At 39.3% G+C, this 20866-nt stretch overlaps 1 protein-coding gene across 6 annotated transcripts in view; it reads right to left on the reverse strand.

Moving 5' to 3' along the window:
• The window catches only part of ST7 (suppression of tumorigenicity 7), a 319762-nt gene that overhangs the window by 95021 nt on the left and 203875 nt on the right, over positions 1 to 20866 (reverse strand). For all 6 annotated transcript variants that reach the window (XM_064289784.1, XM_064289783.1, XM_023544581.2 and 3 more), the window contains 3 exons: positions 19797 to 19872; positions 15449 to 15603; positions 13144 to 13241 (listed from right to left, as the gene is read on the reverse strand). In XM_064289784.1, coding sequence (XP_064145854.1) covers positions 13144 to 13241; positions 15449 to 15603; positions 19797 to 19872 — 329 coding nt within the window. The remainder of the gene's footprint in view (positions 1 to 13143; positions 13242 to 15448; positions 15604 to 19796; positions 19873 to 20866) is intronic.

Genomic DNA, 20866 nt, shown 5'->3' on the forward strand with positions numbered 1-20866 from the left:
ATATATCCTTCTCAAAAACTGATAAAGCAAGCAAACAAAAAAAGCTAATATATAAAAGATATGAAAAATACAATTAAATACAACAGAGAACACGTTCCTTTCCAACATAAATTTAATGTTTACAATAACTGACCACATACTAAGCCTCAGAGGAAGTCCCTGTAAATTCTGCCCAAATCAATATCATATGATGTATGTTCTCTAAGAATAACGTAGAAAAAAAAATATAAATCAATGACTTGGGGCTAAAAAAATACTGTATGGGTTGGGATAAAATTCTAAGGGGATAAATAAATACTTAGAAGCAAATGGAGCTAAGTGTTCAACTTAAGAAATTGGTAAAAGGGCAACAAACACAGAGGATGGAGGAAAGGGAGAAAGAGGAGGCGAAGAACGAAAAGAATACAGACACAAACGACTGGAATAAAAAACAAAAGAGTTGAGAAAATAAAATGAAAACTTGGTTGTTTTGAAAAGATTGATAGAATAGACAAACCTCTACCAAAACCAATCAGGGAAGATAAAGGTAAAAAGAGGCAAATAAAAACATACAAAATAAGAGAGCAAAAGAACTACAGATACATATTTTTTTAATTATGAAAAACTATATACAATAAGGGAAACCCTAGCAGCATAGTAGTTAAAAGCTATGGCTACTAACCAAAAGGTCGGCAGTTCGAATCCACCAGGCACTGCTTGGAAACTCTATGGGGCAGTTCTACTCTGCCCTATAGGGTTGCCTGGTGGCATAGTGGTTAAGAGCATTGGCTGCTAACCAGAAGGCTGGCAGTTCAAATCTACCAGGAGCTCCTTGAAAACCCTATGGAGCAGTTCTACTTTGCCCTTTAGGGTCACTATGAGTCAGAACCAACTCGATATCAAGAGGTTTGTTTTTTTATAGGATCGCTGTGAGTTGCAATTGACTCGACAGCAATGGGTTTGGTTTTTGGATATGCAATAAACTTGAAAACCCTGTCAAAGAGATTTTGCTAAAGAAATATAAAATACCTATGTAGACTCTGGAAGAAATAGAAAATGTGACAAAACCAAAATGAAGTGCTAATGAAAGACAAAGGCCATCTTACCCATGTTCAACCTAGCTAATAAACAGCAGAATACAAATTAAAACAACATGGAGTTGCTACTCTGCACTCACCAGATTTTCCAAATTTAAAAGTTTTCTAACTAGATATTAGCTCTGGGCCACACCAACTGGGTTCAAATTCTGACCACTCACTAGCTGTCTGACTTAAGTCACTTATCCTCCCTGTATCTCAGTGTCCTCATTGGTAAAATAGATATAATACTAGCACCTACCTCATATGGCTATTGTGAGGATTAAATACATAAATACTTACTTACACACATACACACACACATGCACGCACACACACACACTGCTTAAAACAGAGCCTTGCTAGTACTGAGATGCATGGGTGTCATGGATTGAATTACACCAAAAGACCAAACCCGGTGTCATCGAGTCGATTGAATTATGTCCCCCAAAAATATGTGTATCAATTTGGCTGGGTCATGATTCCCAGCATTGTGCAATTTTCCTATAGCTTGTAAATCCTGCCTTTATGATGTTAATGAGGGAGGATGGGCGGCAGTTGTGTTAGTGAGGCAGGACTCAAATCTATAAGATTGGATTGTCTTGAGGCCATCTCTTGAGATATGAAAGAGAGAAGCAAGTAGGGCAACAGGGAAAACTCATACCAACAAGAAAGCAGTGCTGGGAGCAGAGCATGTCCTTTGGACCCGGGGTCCCTGCCCAGAGAAGCTCCTAGTCCAGGGGAAGATTGATGAGAAGGCTGACAGAGAGAGAAAGCCTTCCCCTGGAGCTGACACCCTGAATTTGGACTTTTAGCCTACTTTGCCGTGAGGAAATAAACTTCTCCTTGTTAAAGCCACTATGCCACCAGGGTTTCCAAAGGTCAGCAGTTCAAATCCACCAGGTGCTCCTTGAAACTCTATGGGGCAGTTCTACTCTGTCCTATAGGGTCACTAAAGAGTCAGAATAGACTAGATGGCAGTTAGTTTGGTTTTTTTGTTTGGTTTTTGTAAAAGCCATCCACTTGTGGTATTTCTGTTACTGCAGTACTAGGTGACTAAAACAATGGGCATAGTCATGTATCTCTGATGAGAATATACACAACCACAGGCCATTCTCCAGAGCAAAACGACAGGACATACTGAAACCAAGCATATATATATAACATATGTGTATATACATATATGTATAGTTATTGTTGTTGTGTGCCATTGAGTTAATTCCAACTCATAGTTACAGCATAGGACAGAGTAGAACTGCCCCATAGAGTTTCCTAGGCTGTAATCTTTACAGGAGCAGATCACCAGATTTTTCTCCCTCAGAGCCACAGGTGGGTTAGAATCACAGACCTTTCAATTAGCAGCTGAGCTCTCAACCACTACGCCAACAGGGCTCCTATACCCTAAGATCCAGCAATCCCACTCCTGGGTATCAGCTTCTCCCATGTCTACAAGGATGATCACAGCAGCACTATCGGAATAATGAGAAGTTGACCTTCATGTCAATGACGATACCTAATGGCAAAGAAAATAGTGCTATTTCTAGCTAAAGTTCTCGCCTGCATTAGCAATTACTGAGTGATTTTCACTCTATAAAGTCAATACGGAGTATAATGCTGATAAAAAGATCTTTCATCATTAGGGACTACCATTGGGTACATGAATAATTAATCTATTGTTTGCTCATAAATTAAATATTGTCCTTTCTATATAACACACTAATTGCCAATAATTTACTAAAAACGTTAAATTTAACTAACGATTTCAGGCAAATCCAGAAAGCAAATCATGATCAAAAAGAAGGCAGAGATTCATACAAAGTCTACCTTTGAAGATCAGTGAGTTTTAATTTATAGCACTTACTGTCAAGGTTCACTTTTTCTTTGTAAGAATAGCAAAGATAGAATCTAGAAACATGCCAACGATCACTTCAGGAACACTTAATAGTAATTAACACACTTCATTTTATATTTTGTCTTTAGTTCAGTGGTACATCTGGGTATCTTAAAAGCTTTGAAAGTAACTACGTTCAAATGATCCTTGATTTCTTGGAGGAATTAAAATACCCACCCACCCACCACCCTCACAAAGTAGTACTTTAGTTTCTTCAACAACCAAGCGTAACATCTCAATCAATCCATCAATCAAGTTACCTATAATAATCATGACAATTTTAAGGCAAAAAAAGAAATATTGCATAAGAGAGAAATAATGTGACACGTGTAATGGAAAGGTAAAGAAAGACTAAACTAGAGAGTTTGAGAATGAGGAAAAGAGATAAAAGGCCATAGACACTAACCTCTGAAATATTCATTTATTATTTTTCCTCCCAAAAAGATCTTTTCACCTTTGCAGTAAGGTGAAATATTCTGTTGCAGAATGTTCCCTAAAATAAAATTTAAAACCAATTCGGGAAGGGCATGCTATTCCTCTTTTACAGATCATTGATTTCTTGAAGGTTTTTCCTTATGCACATAAGTGGGCAAAAATGCAAATCAACAGTCCTTAATGCTCCAAAGGCTTTGATTAATCCAGCAGGGATATGTTTTCTAAAGCAGACTCTCATTACAAGTGCTCCTCTTCACCAATCATTTAAAGGGCATCCTCATACTATTAAGACTATTAATCTAATTCCCAAAGTTCAGCTGCTCTCATCCTAGAACAACTTTAATGACCTAAAAGGGACATATAATGAGCATCTATGGTAATTTTCTAAAAAGAACTCATTTTAATTTAATTTATATTAGAAAACCAGTAGAATCAAACCAGTAACAAAGAGGTATCATAATCATGAAGAAGCTGGAAATCAAACATCACAGGTACAAAGCGCTAACTGGGTATCTCTATGCCATAGCTGTGATTCCCAATTCAGGTATTATTTGACTGTGTCTGTCAACAAGATACTGTTCTGAGAATTGGGAGAAATGCACAGGAAGAACAGATATGGTACCAGGATGCAAGAAGTTCAATATCAAGTGAACTTCACTTACTCTTTTGTATGTTTTTGAAACTCAGCCCAAAAAACCTGTCTTTCTCTGCTCATCCAAACCTAATCTCGCATCATGAAGGATCACATGAATAAATGATTTGAGACCAAAAACACTGAGAATAGGGATAAAATAATTGTAGAAAAATAAGATCAAGGAAGATGGCACTATATTATTTCAAAACTTGCATGTTTTCTTTAGTGAGGGAACTCCCACAGAAGACGCTCAGAAATTGGGGCTTAATACTCTCACAGGACCTTGGTTAAGATACAATCAACTCTGCTCAAAACCCTTACATAATCAGGTATGTGTTTGTACGTGGTGCAAAGAAAAGAAGATGGAGAGATATACACCAAATTGAGAGTGCTCTTTACCTCAGTGAGATGACACTGTAGACATGGAGGGATATCACTAAATTCCTTATTCTTTTACTTGTTACAATGAGCCAATATTACTTTTGTGATTTAATAGGGCACCTATAGCACATGTGAATTAAATTAGATGGTATATGTAAACTTCTTAGCAGAATTTCTGGCACACAGGAACTAATTACATAATTTGCTGATAACAAAAATGGGAAATCTAGTTCTCAGCTGGGAATCCTAGGGAAGATGCTGAGATGCAGGAAGGATACAAGTCCAGAGATGGGCTAACTACAGCTTCCTCTGATTATTTTTTACGAAGTGACAAAGGTAAGACCACAAAAAGAATACTTAGCAGTTGTAATTTTTACAGGCCGGGCTGAGAATGGGTTTAACATGGCTAAAGGTAGATGAAATGTGTCCTCAGCTGACCTGATACAGCTACTGAAATTTTAGAAAGAATGAAGGCATCTGAAGAGTATCTACATTTTGCTTTTATATATGACCTGGTAATAAGAGGGTCACAAGTCTAGCTTTAAGCTAAAATTTTAAGTGGGTTACATTTCTATTTGATATCCACCTTTCCCTGTGTCTTCCCCGTTTTTTATTTTTTCCTTTTTTGAAAGTGGTCGGCAGTTAAAATCCAGCAGGCACTCCTCGGAAACCCTATGGGGTCGGTGTGAGTTGGAATCAACTCGTCGTCGGGCTGTTAGGAGGACTGAATCATAGAATGTTTGTCAGCACTCAGATGGTATTTAAAGCTCTGGGACTGAATATAGTCACCCAGGGTTGTAGATGGAGATAGGAAAGAAGGCGGCTCAGGGCTGACCAGGGGACACATCAAATTTTGGGAGTCAGGAAGATAACAAGGATCTGGCCATAGAGACCGAGATTCTAGGAGAACTAAGAGAGCATGGTGTCCTAAAATCAAGTAAATAAACATCTTAAAGAAAGGATTGATGATCTGTGCCAACTGGAAGGTCAGGCAATAGATGGACACCAAAAGAGGCAGTGCTGCACAGAGAGAGTGAGTGAAACAAGAAGGATGTAGTGACTCGGAGGTCTGCAGAAAACTACAAAAAAGGAGGGGAAACAGGGGGTAAAGTCTGAGAGCTGACTTTCAAAGGAGCTCTACGTTTTAGGGAAGAGAGACAATGATCTGAAAAACATTGTCTCTCTTCCCTAAAAGGAAGAGGGAGGAGCAAGGAAGACAATGATCTGGCACCAGGCCCTCACATTCTCCTCTCTCTCTTTTTCATCTCTCTAACCAGGATGCCAAAAAATCTCCAAGTTCATTTGGCTCTTCCTATCATGGAATGCTGCTTCAAGGAATCCCATTTGGGTCCAAACTAGCCTGCGCCCACGTCAAGTGTTCAAGGACGACCTGACCAATTCTACCTTGAGTGGCTTAGGGGTTTGTAGCCACACCATTAAAAAGGTAGGAAAGACAAGACCAAAAAGAAAAGACTCTGAAACTTGCTCTTGAACACAGAGTAGCTAAAATGAATGGAAGAAATGATGAAATAAAAGAGATTAAGGGAAGATTTCAAAGGACAGCTTAAGAAGACAAAGTAAGACATTTTGATGACATGTGCAAAGACCTGGAGTTAGAAAACCAAAAGGGAAGAACATGTTTGGCATTTCTCAAGCTGAAAGAACTGAAGAAAAAGTTCAAGCCCCTAGTTGCAATATTATAACTCCACATGTCTGTCAGTTTGTCATACTGTGGAGGCTTGCGTGATGCTGGATGCTATGCCACCAGTATTTAGATACCAGCAGGGTCACGCATGGCAGACATGTTTCAGCTGAGCTTCCAGACTAAGACAGACTAGGAAAAAGGACCCAGCAATTTCCTTCTGAAAAGAATTAGCCAGTGAAAACCTTATCAATAGCAGCAGAACATTGTTTGATATACTGCCGGAAGATGAACCCCCCAGGTTGGAAGGCACTAAAAAGATGACTGGGGAAAAGCTGCCTCCTCAAAGTAGAGTCAACCTTAATGATGTGGATGGGGTCAAGCTTTCAGCACCTTCATCTGCTGATGTGGAATGACTTGAAATGAAAAGACAGCTGCAAACATCCATTAATAATCAGAACGTGGAATGTATGAAGTACAAATCTAGGAAAATTGGAAACTGTCAATCAACACCCATGGAAGCAGCAGTCAAGAAATCAAAAGATGCACTGCACTGGGCAGATCTGATGCAAAAGACTTCTTTAAAGAGTTGAAAAGCAAAGATGTCACCTTGAAGACTAAAGTTTGCCTGACCCAAGCCGTGGTATTTTTAATCATATCATATGCACGTGAAAGGTGCACAATGAATAAGGAAGGCCAAAGAAGAATTGATGCCTTTGAATTGGGCTGTTAGTGAAGAATATTGAATATACCATGGACTACCAAAAGGATGAAGAAATCTGTCTTGGCAGAAGTACAACCAGAATGCTCCTTTGAAGCAAGGATGGAGAGGCTGTGTCTCACATACTTTGGACAGGTTGTCAGGAAGGATCAGTCCCTGGAGAAGGATATCATGCTTGATAAACTAGAGTCAATGAAAAAGAGGAAGACCCTTAACAAGATGGACTGACACAGTGACTGCAACAATGGGCTCAAGTGTTAACAATTATTGTGAGCATGGTGCAGAACCAGGCAGTGTTTCATTCTGCGGTACATAGGGCTGCTATGAGTCAGAACCAACTCAACAGCACCTAACAACAACATGGACAAAATACTGAACAACACGGGAAGCATCAAAAGAAGATGGAAAGAATACACAGAATCATTGTACCAAAAAGAACTGGTCAATGTACAATTATCTCAGGAGGGGGCATGTGATCAAGAACCAACGGTACTGTAGGAAGAAGTCCAGGCTGCACTGAAGATATTGGTGAAAAACAAGGCTACAAGAATTGAAGGAATATCAATTGAGATGTTTCAACAAACAGATGCAACGCTAGAAGTACTCACATGTCTATGCCAAGAAACTTGAAAGACGGCTACCCAGCCAACTGACTGGAAGAGATCCGTATGTGTGCCCATTCCTAAGAAAGGCGATCCAACAGAACGTGGAAATTACTGAACAATATCATTAATAACACACACAAGTAAAATTTTGCTGAAGATCATTCAAAAATGGTTACAGCAGTACATCGACAGGGAACTGCTGGAAGTTCAAGCCAGATTCAGAAGAGGACGTGGAATAACGGATATCATTGCTGATGTCAGATGGATCTAGGCTGAAATCCTTCTGGCAGAGAATACCAGAAAGATGGTTTCCTGTGTTTTATTGACTATGCAAAGACATTCGACTGTGTGGATCATAACAAATTATGGATAACAATTGCAAAGAATGGGAATTCTAGAACACTTAATTGTGCTCATAAGGAACCTATACATAGACCAAGAAGCAGTCGTTCGAACAGAACAAGGGGATACTGCACGGTTTGAAGGCAGGAAAGGTGTGTCTCAGGGTTGTACCTTTCACCAGACTTATTCAGTCTGTCTGCTGAGCAAATAATCCAAGAAGCTAGACTGTATCAAGAAGAACGTGGCATCAGGATTAGAGGCAGACACACTAAAAATCTGTGATATGCAGATGAAACAACCTTGCTTGCTGAAAGTGAAGAGGGCTTGAAGCACTTACTGATGAAGACCAAAGACTACAGCCTTCACTATGGATTGCACCTCAACATAATGAACAAAAATCCTCACAACTAGACCAACAAGCAACATCATGCAAAAGAGAGAAAAGATTGAAGCTGTCAAGTATTTCATTTTACTTGGATCCATAATCAATGCTCATGGAAGCAGCAGTCAAGAAATCAAACGCCATACTGCACTGAGCAAGTTTCCTGCAAAAGACCTCGTTTAAAGTGTTAAAAAAAAAAAGCGAAGATGTCACTTTGGGGACTAAGGCATGCCTGACCCAAGCCATATTTTCAGTTGCTTCGTATGCATGCAAAAGCTGGACAATGAATAAGGAAGAACAAAGAAGAAGTGATAAATTTGAATTACGGTGTTGGTGAAGAATATCGAGTATACCATGGACTGCCAAGGAACAAACAAATCTGTCTTGGAAGAAGTACAGCCATAATGCTACTTGGAAGGATGATAAGATTTCATCTCCCACACTTTGGACACGTTATCAGAAGGGACCTGTCCCTGGATAAGGACATCATGCTTGGTAAAGTAGGGGGTCTGTGAAAAAGAGGAAGCCCTCAAGGAGATGGACAACAGTAGACTCAAACACAGCAACAATTGTGAGGATGGCACAGTACCAGGCAGTGTTTAGTACATAGGATAGCTATGAGTTGGAAGCAGCTTGACAGCACCTAACAATAACAACAATAATAGCCACACCAGGGGAATCCCAAACTACTAACAAGTGGATAAGAACCCAATGTCTGCCCTGAACAGACATACTCTCCTCAAGAATTTCTAGAGAAGTGGCTCTCAACAGGGGTCAATTTTACTCCACAGGGAACATTTAGGGAGCCTAGTGGTTAAGAGCTACGGCTGCTAACCGAAAGGTCGGCAGTTTGAAGCCAGCAGGCGCTCCTTGGAAGCTCTATGGGGTAGTTCTACTCTATCCTATAGGGTCGCTATGAGTCAGAATCGACTCGATGGCACTGGGTTTTTTTTTTTTTTTTTTGTGGCATAGTGGTTAAGAGTTTGGCTGCTAACCAAAAGGTTGGGTGTTCAAATCCACTAGCTGCTCCTTGGAAACCCTACGGGGCAGTTTACTCTGAAAAAAACAAACAAAAAAAATTTTTTTATAGGGTTGCTATGAGTTGAAACCAACTCAATGGCACCTAACAACAACAACGTAATGGAGATATGTTTTGGTTTTCACAACTGGAGAGATGCTACTGGCATCTAGTGGGTAGAAGTTAGAGATACTACTAAATACTAAACATTCTACAATACACAGGAGAGCCCCTCACAACAAAGAATTATCAGGCCTAAAATGTCAATAGTGCTGAGGTTGAGAAAACCTGGTTCAGATCACATGACCTGGAGAATAGGAGCTCTTGGATTCTTTCTGATGGACAGACCATCACATGCACATGAGTTCTGACTGGGATGGCTAAGGGCCCAGACCGAACAGCCAACAGCCTTATGAATTCTACTCTAAATCCACTCAAACAGGGACAGGGAAAGATAGAAGAACAACTTGAGGTTACATAACAGGTTGAAGTTAAAAAGGAAAGAAGAAATGGCATCATATATCAAATGTTAAAGAGGAAAAATTACCAAAAGTAAGAACCAAGCAAAGAGACTTTCCCATAAATTTAAGAAAGCAGGAAATGCAACCCTTTACATTTATATTCTATAAATAAAATCGTATAGTAAGGGTCAAAAGTTAGCATGTTCTCCCAGCTCTGCCCACCACCAAAAGTCAGTTAGCAGTAAGCTGCTTCCATTTTCTTGATTGCAAAAGGAGGCCAGTTAATATGCTTTTTGGGAAAACATTCTGGAAATTCAAAATAATTAACGTTTTGCTGTAAAAAAACAACAAAAAACAAACAAGATGCTATGTATCTTGACATAAAGAAGTCAATACATTTTTACCTCATTAATATTTCATTAGATCCATAATGCAATCTTGAGCCATGGAAACAATCAGAATCATTTACAGCTGGCCTTCCCAGAGTTCCCTTTCATTCTCTTTCAGTGTTGTTGTTGTTGTTGTTAGGTGCCATCGAGTCGGTTCTGACTCACAGCGACCCTATGTACCACAGAAGGAAACACTGCCTGGTCCTATGCCATGTGCTTGTAATTGCTGTTATGCTTGAGTCCATTGTTGTAGCCACTGTGTCAGTTCAACTTGTTGAGGGTCTTCCTCATTTTCTTTGACCCTCTACTTTAGCCAGCATGATGTCCTCCTCCAGGGACTGATCCCTCCTGACAACATGTCCAAAGTATGTAAGACGCAGTTTCACCATCCTTGCTTCTAAGGAGCATTCTGGTTGTACTTCTTCCAATACAGATTTCTTCGTCCTTTCGGCAGTCCATGGTATATTCAATATTCTTCACCAATACCACAATTCAAAGGCGTCAATTCTTCTTTGGTCTTCCTTATTCATTGTGCAGCTTTCCTGTGTATATGATGTGATTGAAAATACCATGGCTTGGGTCAGGCAAACTTTAGCCTTCAAGGTGACATCTTTGCTTTTCAACACTTTAAAGAGGTCTTTTGCATCAGATCTGCCCAATGCAATGCATCTTTTGATTTCTTGACTACTGCTTCCAGGGTGTTGCTTGTGGCTCCAAGTAAAGTGAAATCCTTGACAACTTCAGTCTTTTCCCCGTTTATCGTGATGTTGCTTATTGGTCCAGTTGTGTGGATTTTTGTTTTTTTTATGTTGAGGTGTAATCCCTACTGAACACTGTGGCCTTTGATCTTCATCAGTAAATGCTTCAAGTCCTCTTCACTCTGAGCAAGCAAGGCTGTGCCATCTGCTTAATGCAGGTTGTTAATGAGTGTTCTTTCAGTCCTGATGGCCTGTTCTTCTTCATATAGTCCAGCTTCTCCGAGAAGCTCTCTTTCAGTATCTCTCACAAGTTAACAGTTTTCCCTTGAAAGCATTTCCAGAAGCAGTTAAAAAACAAACACACAAACAAAAACAACTATGCTTTCTATGTGGAAGGCATTCTGACTCCAGCATTTCCACTTCCACATTAAAATCTGCTCTAGGAAAGTTATGCATTTACACGAATGCATATGGGGAAAGGATGGCTGTATCTGAATGAAATATTAGGTGCTCCTGCCTAAGTGCTTCGTCACCAGGCTGCCTGCAGACCACTGTGCTGTTTTATCAGGGGAAGTTTTCCAGCAAGACGGTTTATGTGCATGTTGTAAAGGGAGTGAATCTCTCAGTGAAGTCCCCATTTATGACCTCAGATGGGTCAAAGGGTGAGGCCCCACCAAAAACCATCTTCTGCAAGGCTGGGACCAAGTGCTTCTTTAACAGAAACATGAGTCCTCTCCATTCTCTCTTCCATTTGGGGTGAGGGGATTGATTAAGGAGTTTCTGAAGGAATTAGCACTGTTGTGGATTGAATTGTGTCCTTCCCAAAATGTGTATCAACTTGGCTAGGCCTTGATTCCCAGTATTGTGTGACTGTCTACCATTTTGCAATCTGATGTGATTTTCCCATGTGTTATAAATCCTACCTCTATGATGTTAATGAGGCAAGATTAGAGGTAGTTATGTTAATGACGCAGGACTCAATCTACAGGATTAGGTTGTATTTTGAGTCACTGTCTTTTAAGATATAAAAGAGAGAAATAAGCAGAGAGACATGGGGACCTCATACCACCAAGAAAGCAGCACTGGGAAGAGAACACATCCTTTGGACCTGGGGTCCCTGCTCTGAAAAGCTCCTAGATCAGAGGAAGATTGATAACAAGGACTTTCCCCCAGAACTGACAGACAGAGAAAGTCTTCCCCTGGAGCTGGCACCCTAAATTCGGACTTCTAGCCTCCTAGACTAAATTTCTGTTTGTTAAAGCCATCCACTTGTAGTATATCTGTTATAGCAGCACTAGACAACTAAGACAAGCACTTTGAGTATTTCTCTTCAAAACACATCTCCACCATGTCTGACAGTGTCCTTCACAGGACTGTTCTGGAGTCTCTGATGGCACAAAGAGTTAAGCTACTAACCAAAATGTTGGTGGTTGGAAACCACCAGGATGTCCCTTGGAAGAAAGGCCCAGTAATCTATTTCCAAAAAATCAGTCACTGAAAACCCCATGGTGCACAGTTCTGCTCTGAAACACACAGGGAAGCCATGAGTCAGAATGGACTCGATGGTAGCTGGTGGTGGTTTTCAAACTCACAAGCTGAGAATTTTATCTCGTCCGTTTATAATGAGCAGTTATCTATGTCTCCTAATTCAGGGAGATGGTAGAAGAACAATATGTTGACAGAGGTTTTCTGAGATTGTTTTTAAAAGGGAAATGGCTTAAAAGTAGAATTCATTCTGGTATCAGTTCCTTTATGAAAAGTATTTTTTATGTAAATGTGTAAGTAACAGCTCCTCAACTGGTTTCCCTTAAAAGCACTGTTTTGATTTAAAGCCATATAATAATAACCACCCTTGGTTTGCTTTAAAAATTCTCACCTATTCTCTCTTTTCTTAATTCTCACATTTACTACCAATAATAAACACCCTGACTCAAGGAAGGATCTAGGAAAATATATAAAATGACTATAATAGAATTAGCTCATACTACTATTAAAGGTATTTTTTTATACTATTAAAGGTGAGGGTAGCAAGTTGACCCTGAGTTTATTCAAATCTTCCTAACAACCATACAGAAAATACCAGTTAGCTAAAACGGCTAAGCTGATTCATGGCTTCTGGCTATAGCCCCCAAAGTTTGATAATAAGGGCATTTACTGAGATTTTTTTATACACTAGTCATTCTATTAAAAGCTTTGCATGTATTTTCTCATTTAATCCTCACAACAATCTTAGGAAGGAAGTTTTAAGATTGTTATTCTTATCCCTATTTTACAGATGAGGAAACTAAGGCACAGAAAGGTTGAGTGACTTGCTCAAAATCACTCAACTAGTATGTCAGGGGCTAGGGCTGAGCCCCAGACAGTCTGGCTCGGGAGACCACGGGGCCACCACAGCAGCACTGGTACTCTTTACTATGGTTGCTTACAGGGCTCCTCCTTCTCTAAATCAGATGCACTGCCACTGATCCCCAACACAAATTCAAACTCACATCTCTCATCATTTTCACTGCTTCCCTGGTCCTCCCAAGTCGTCTGGCACACATTGCTAGCCTTCTTTTGATGTAGACCAAGACATTGGTGTCTCGTCCTAAAGAGGGAGATAGGAAAGACCAAAGTTTTAAAAAAAAACATTAACTTTCAGCTGAGCAGCAAGAGAAAATACAGAGGTCGATTTACCATGCCCTTAAAGGAACATCCCAGAGAGAAAAGACTGCTCTTTTGGCCCATCCTTATTGCCAGGAGCACTGACAACTGTGTTAATAGTTGGATGGCTACAGCGTGAAGTCAAAATACTTAGAATTGCAAAGGTCAATTCACATGATTAGTGACCTAATTCATGCTTTTGAGTTAGGATGTTGGGTATTTGATAAATAAAATCATCTGCCACAAAGTGCTGAGAAACTGAACATCTCCACTCTGTGTCCAGTTTCCCAGGAAGAATTTTGCATTCTTCGAGTGTGCATGGTTTTGGTAAAGATGCAAGGAGGTGAATCTCAGGTTGCATCCTGATGAACTATTTTTTTTTCTTCTTGACATTAACTCTGGAGAAGCCTCATCTTGAACTTCTGTTTTATATTATTCTTTCCCTAACAGTAGTGACATCATAATCATCTCCAGGTCCCCAAAGCAGTCTACTTTAGATGGCAATAGAACACATTCCAGACATGACAATAGGGTATGCAACAAAATGAAAAACTACCCTAGTGTTACAGAGAAAGCATTGACAAGCTAAATAGTTATAACAACAGTCACCAAAAAGGCTCTTAAAAAATACATTAACAACTTCTTATCTTAATCTTTTATTATTTAATTATATGTCTTTTTGGATATGTTTCCAGACCAGTGAGAATATGCATGTGTTTAATCCTCAATAAAATTACCATGTTTTAGAAAAATATGACACACCTGTTATAGATTAAGTATATGTATACTATGCAGCCATTAAAAGATGTTAAGACTAAAGTCCTAACATTTCAAGTTTTAAACAATGAGAACAAGATGTGTGTAAGAAAATTTGTCAAGTACCTACAAATTATTTTAAAGATTCGATTATATTTTTTGGATAGATTTAGGCAACAGGTTGAAAGGATTTAATTTTGAAAAGAAAAAAATAAGAAAGAAAATTCTTGAGCTGTATAATAGGTTATGTAATTTTAGGTATTGATTCTCATTTCGTTTACCAAATAGACATTTACTGCAGAAGTTTTCAAAATTCACTGTGCTATCCTGAGTACTTTATTTTTTTAAGAGTGAGGAATAGATGGTGACTAGAGACTTGCTTAACAGATATACTCATTGCAAATAAAAAGAAAAACCTCTGTGTTGACAGGTTGTGTGGACACACTCATTCACATAAAAGCTATAGTCCAAAGGCCTATGGCACCTGAGTCATAGGGACTAATGCATTTAGCTTCTACACCAAATCCAAATTTAAAACTAAAATTTAATTTTATAATCCCAAATAAGAATGAGATGCAAGATTATTCTCCAATTTGCAGGAGAGAGCAATGAGATGAGAGCAAGCCCACATTAAAGAAACAGTCTAATTTTTTGATGAATGATGAAAACACAAAACACCTCTCCCACCCACCAAGGAATGCTAAATTTTGTTTAAACAACAAAGCGACTAGTCAAGGGGCTCAGGGAGTTCCAGAAATGACTTTGTTGTCTTGTTTCTGTAACACTCCCTCAAAATATCACTGACTCTGTTTAGTGGACTGAAGTGAAAGAGTTATCTTAAATAAAGAAGTCCTTATTTTTAAAATCAAATAAGAAAATAATTAGGAATCCTAGCTCTTCCTCTCAGGAAGCCAACCCTAATGTTTCTTAAATGTGAGCTAAATGCTGCGACAATCACCAGTAACTGCTATGTTCTTAATTGTCTTATTTCAACCCATGCTGTAGAAGACCCATAAGAGAAAACCTTTTGGTAACACTGACACTAATTTAAGTCCTATTTCCCAACTAGGACTTAAAATTCTGGGACAGAGAAGCAACTAATGAACAGAAATATGCAGGAATTCTGAGAAGAAAAAAAGGTACCATTCAAGGTTATTATCACCTATTTCTGAGGTTAGGAATCTGCAGGCAGAAAAGGGAATCGGAACATAAGCAGTAATGAAGCTATAAGTTAACTGCACAACAAGTGCCCTTACTGGACAGAAAAACAAAAACAAGAAAGCCCATCTTGGTTCTCTCCTAAGAGAATTATATTTGAACTGGCCTGAAAATTTGCTCTCATTAATTATTTCATAATTCTGATCCCCCAGTGCATCAACCTGGAGGAAACCTTACTATGTTGGGCTTCATACTGGGATCCGTGGTGCTGTAGCTGCTGAGAACGCCGGTAACAGCCATCTCCAGCTTTCAGGGCCTGCTTAAATAGCTTTTCCGCTTCAGCAATGGTTGTTGCTTCCTCTTCAGCCAAGAGAATATACGCAGTTGCACACCTGTCCATTCAGATAATAAAAATGAATTACAAATTCAAGAGCATTGTAATAGGGGGCAAGTAGGAGTGCATGCAGAAGGGTAAGGAGTTACACCAGAACATGCAGAGTGGCCAACCGATTCATGCACCCCTGTTTGTAGTTGCTGACACAAAGTAATGGCACAAAAGAAACATCTGTATTTTAGCTTGAGTGGTAGGATGTATAGTGTTAGGAGCATGGGCTCTGGAGTCACACAGGCCTAAGCTCCCATCTGCACTCCACCCCTTATTAGATTGGGCAAGTTTTTACTCTGCCTCCCTGATGGAGAGCAACATGAGGCCCATTTGTTCCCAGTGCTGTCGTGAAGGCTAAGTAAGGTGATGCATGTGAAATCCTCAATACGGTAACAAGCCTGTAGTACGTGCTCAATAAATGTCAAGTAATGATGGTGACGAAAATAAGTTAAATGTCTCATTCTGACATCAAAGTTAGAGGTACTATATATAAGTTTACCTCTGTTTACTAAACAGATTCTCTTCAATCTATAGACTCTTTCAGAGTGAGAAATTCATTAAGTCAAGTAAGTTACTCATTCAAAACAAACAAACAAAGCCAAAACCAGTGCTTCCCCATCTCATTGCCAGTTGCACTGGATTTTCTGTTCCAGAGAAGAACACTAGAAGAACCTACAGCTAAAAACATGATCCAGCTACATAGCTAAGAAAAATGAAATCTCATGCCTTTACCAACAATAGCTATCACTTGTTGCTCAGTATAGATTAAACACTGCATCAGGCACTTAACATGTATCATTTCCTATAATCCTTTCAACAACCCCCTAAGGTAGGAAGCCAGGAAGGATGTGATGCTAACTAACAAACAAGGGGAGCAATTGGAAATTTAAACCTTCCAAATTATACAAGGAACAATCCAGTGCCAAAGAGAGGAGATGTAATAGGGAAATGGTGAGGCCAGAAGAGACTGCATAGGCCCTGATCCGCACTGGGTCCCTTCGCTTTCTTTCTTCTCCACTGCCTCTCTTGTGGCCATCTCCCTACTTAATCTGAACCTCCAGCAGACCACAAAACAGAAAATAAACAGAAAGCAAATCCGAATGTTATTTTTACTATTTATTAACCATAACAGCCAGTAGGAAAAGAAGGTTGAATTCACAGCTAATGTGAGGTTTGGGGTTGCCAGTTACTCATGGAGCCCTGGTGGCCGAGTGGTTAAGAGCTCGGCTGTTAACCAAAAGGTTGGCAGTTTGAACCCACCAGCTGCTCCTTGGAAATCCTATGGGGCAGTTCTACTCTGTCCTATAGAGTCGCTGTGAGTCAGAATAGACTTGACAGCAATAAGAGAGAAGGGAGAGTTAGTCTTAGCCTTGAGGATGGGTCTTGAAAGTTCTTTTGCCAATTCCTCTAATTTCAGGCAGGACTGATCAGTGGGGTTTTAAATTGAATGTGCTGAGGTACGGAGAAAAATGTCCAGGAGAAAAGGCTGTAAAATCAATTACCATGGAGGGCAGCGGATATGACTTGGAGAGAACAAGAATGATGCTGAAACTGCCCAGAGACTCACTGAAGAAAATAACTGACACAGGCATCAGAAGAGATTCTTAAGGCTTCAGTCCCAACATATAAATACGGGTCAAGGATAACAAAGTGAAAGTTGAGATTATAATACTGAAAGGTAGATACAATAACAGAGGAATAACTGTAAGATTGTAATTGGTAGGCTGGGAACTCAAGACTGGATGGGGCTAGCTTGCTTACTCTATTTAGATTTCAAATGGGTCATCTTAGGAGGAGAGGCAGAGTAGTACTACCTGCCAAGAAAACATACATCTGTGTGGAAATTCATGAGTCTGGGGTAGAAACATGCTAAGAGCTTGTGAATGAAGGAAAAAGGAGAGCAACAGAAGTGCTGATGGTTGGAGAATACTGAACAGACTGCTAAGCTCAATGGAAGACATAGATGATGCATCCTTGTCACAACACAATATACATATGGAAGCAAGAAAGTATGGTGATGGGGGTGTCAACCATCCAGACATCAGCTAGAAGTCTCGTTTGGTTAGAAGTAGGGCACGAGACGGGTCCTTGACTTACTTTGGTAACAATTTTATCTCCCAGATGGTAGAGGAAGCAATTAGGGGAACTTCAACTCTGGACCTAATTCTGAAGAAAAAAATAGTTGGTGAAATGAAAATTGATAGGAACATTCAGAGAGTTACTATGTGATTCTGGAGTTCAGGGTAATCAAAGAGGGGAAAGTGGACTTCAGAAATTTGAAGAAAAGAGGCATGATTCAATGGCATGAGATTCAGAAGAAAAAATGGTTTAAGAGGGTTGGGCAGTTTCCAAATGTGTATTTGTAACTGCAGTAACAAATGAGCTTCTACGGAAGAAAAGAGGAACCAGTATGGCTGCCCAGAGATCTCTCACAAGGTGACGGTTTTAAAGGACATGTAGAAAAGATGAAAAGAAGGGCATGTAATGAAGGACTGTAAGAGGGTGGAATGAACTTATAGAGTAGTGTCAGGGGAGCTGAAGTTTTCAATTAGCTGAACTTGCAAAATGAAATAAAACATAATGCTAAAGACAACCATCTAGTCCCTGTTTATAAATTGCATTTAAGACCCCAGCACCACCTCCCTTTTCTCCAAAACCACCACAAAAACAAATAAGCAAAAAAAGACAAACACCACAAGAATGACATCAAAATGAGGACGGTTTATAGTTAATAGCAGTGCGTGATAAAGAGAAAGCAAACCTCTAACTACTATTTTGTTCCTGACTTCTCCATCAAGGAAAAGGATCATCAGATGGAACAGGAGAGAAGAAATCAAACTCTAAAATGGGTAGAAAGATGTAGGATAGCAATTGACTGATCTATTCTAAATGAATTAGTAAAAATGGGATGGGCAAATTAGATCCCAGGAAACCAACAGACCTTCCAGACAGGTCACAGAATTGCTCTGTGGATAGTTGAGGAATCATGAAGAGTAAAGAGGTACCAAAAGATGAGATGACAAATGTAGCATAAATATTCAAAATGGGGAAGAAGGCAGAACTTCCCAAACTATAGAACAGTGATTTGGAAAGATACTCTAATGGATTATTAAATGGAACCACTTTGAAAAGAAAGTAGTGATCACTAGAAGCCAGCTTAAACTCACTAAGAATAAGCAAATCAGGCTGTGTTAGCTTAATTGACTCTAACAGAGCCACTATACATTAAAGATCCATAGCTACAACTGACATTCTCAAGATCAAAATGGAGAAATACAGGCTGAATCACAATGTAACTGGGTGGCTGAGTAACTGGCTGAACAATACCAAAGGATGGTGATTCATGAGGACATGAGCCTAGAGGGTAGCTTCTATATGTCATGTCACAGGTGTCTCTCTCTGGCCCTGATGTTGTTTATCAGAAATATGGATGACATACAGAACGCAGGCATGTCAAATTTTTAGGTGACAAGAAACTGGAAAATAAATATGTTGCATGATAGATCAGAAACCAAACCGATCAACAGGTTACAATGACAGGGTTTCCAACCCTCAAGTGAATCTTTTCTTTTTTCTCGTAAAATAGTTTAACAATGACCACTTGGCAGGGATTTTGGGGAGGTGATTCAAGCACCAGATGGGTGCTTGAGCGAAATGACCTTTAAGGTCCCTGCCAACCCTGAGTTTTTATGACTCCAATTTTAAGAATCTTTCTCATTTCCTAGCCTTCCTTGGGAAGCTAGAGGAAGTTCAACAATAGTAAAGACAGTATTTTCTCTTATCTTTGTCTTGATTTTGAAATATTTTGAAAACGTTAGGGTTTCTTTTCTTTTTTACCTCCTGTCTTTATTATGTTTCTCCCACTAGCGGAGGTTCTACGTAGAAAACTTGATGGCACAGATGAGCATTCTACATCTGGAAAAATTTCTCTGTCAAAATGTTTTAGATATGTAAGGAGCTGTATTTATTTTATGTCCTCACAATATCCCAGGGACAGCCCTTGAAGGGTTTAATTTAGGGTCACAGCAAAGCCACTGAATTGCTCTCTAAAATGACTAAAACCACTTCCACACGGCTGTCCTTCATAAAAACAATAATAAAGTAATACTCCCCAAAATAATCCTCAAGTTTGAGTTGCAACTGAACACATTCAGCAAAGGATGAGACTTTCTTTTTAAAAGCAAGATTTCCCCCACTTACTCATTTATTTCCAAGGCTTCATGAGCTGCAGAAATCCTAGCTTGGGGGTTTCTCTCTCGCCAGGCTTTCTGCATTACTATTTTAGAAAAAGAGAAAAAAGCATTTCAGTCATCACACATCATGAGGAAGACTCAATGGCAGGATGACAGCTAAATTAATAGCTTTCAGCTTGATTTACAAGAGAATATTTCACTTATGAAGAGGGTCAACGCCAATCTCCAAAGACACACAAATATACCCTAATTTGCTATTCCATTGTTCTTCAATTGCTGATATAAAAATTCTGTGCTCGTAAAACGATAGAATTAAATCAAAAACTAAAAAACCAAGGAAAGAAAAGGCACTCTAACAGAGCTTTTATATTTCTTTTGCTCATTAAAGTGCATTTGCTGTTAGAGAACATATATTTTTTCTTTTTCTTTTTAATCGGAGTGTGTGTGTATATATATATATATAAAACACAGAACATTTGCCATTTCAACATTTTTCACATGTATAATTCAGTGACGTAACGTTTACCATGTTGTTCAACCATCACCATTATCCATTTCCAAATTTTTCCACCACCCTTAAGAGAAGCTCAGTGTCCACTAGGCAATGAGTTTCCCATTTCCCCTCCCTCCTGCCCTTGATAATCACTAATAAACTTTTTTGCCTATTCTAGATATTTCACATAAGTGGGGACATACAGTATTTGTCCTTTTGTGATGGACTTATTTCACTTGGAAACCCTGATGGCATAGTGGTTAAGTGCTTATGGCTGCTAACCAAAAGCTTGGCAGTTCGAACCCACCAGGTGCTCCTTGGAAACTCTATGAGGAAGTTCTACCCTGTCTTACAGGGTCACTACGAGTCCAAATTGATTCAACGCCAAGGGGTTATTTCATTCAGCATAATTTTACACATTTTTGAGATGACATTGCTACTAATCTCTAACTTCCTTCCATTTAGACAGAGCATCACTACTATCTGTCATTTTCCTGAGCACTTGCTGCAGGCTCTACATATTACACCATTTTGAAACTCCTTGAAGAATTATGAGCTGGGTCAGAAAAAAAATGCTTGAGGCT

This window comes from Loxodonta africana, chromosome 8, assembly GCF_030014295.1.
Source record: "Loxodonta africana isolate mLoxAfr1 chromosome 8, mLoxAfr1.hap2, whole genome shotgun sequence".
In the NCBI taxonomy this organism is placed as follows: Eukaryota; Metazoa; Chordata; class Mammalia; order Proboscidea; family Elephantidae; genus Loxodonta; species Loxodonta africana.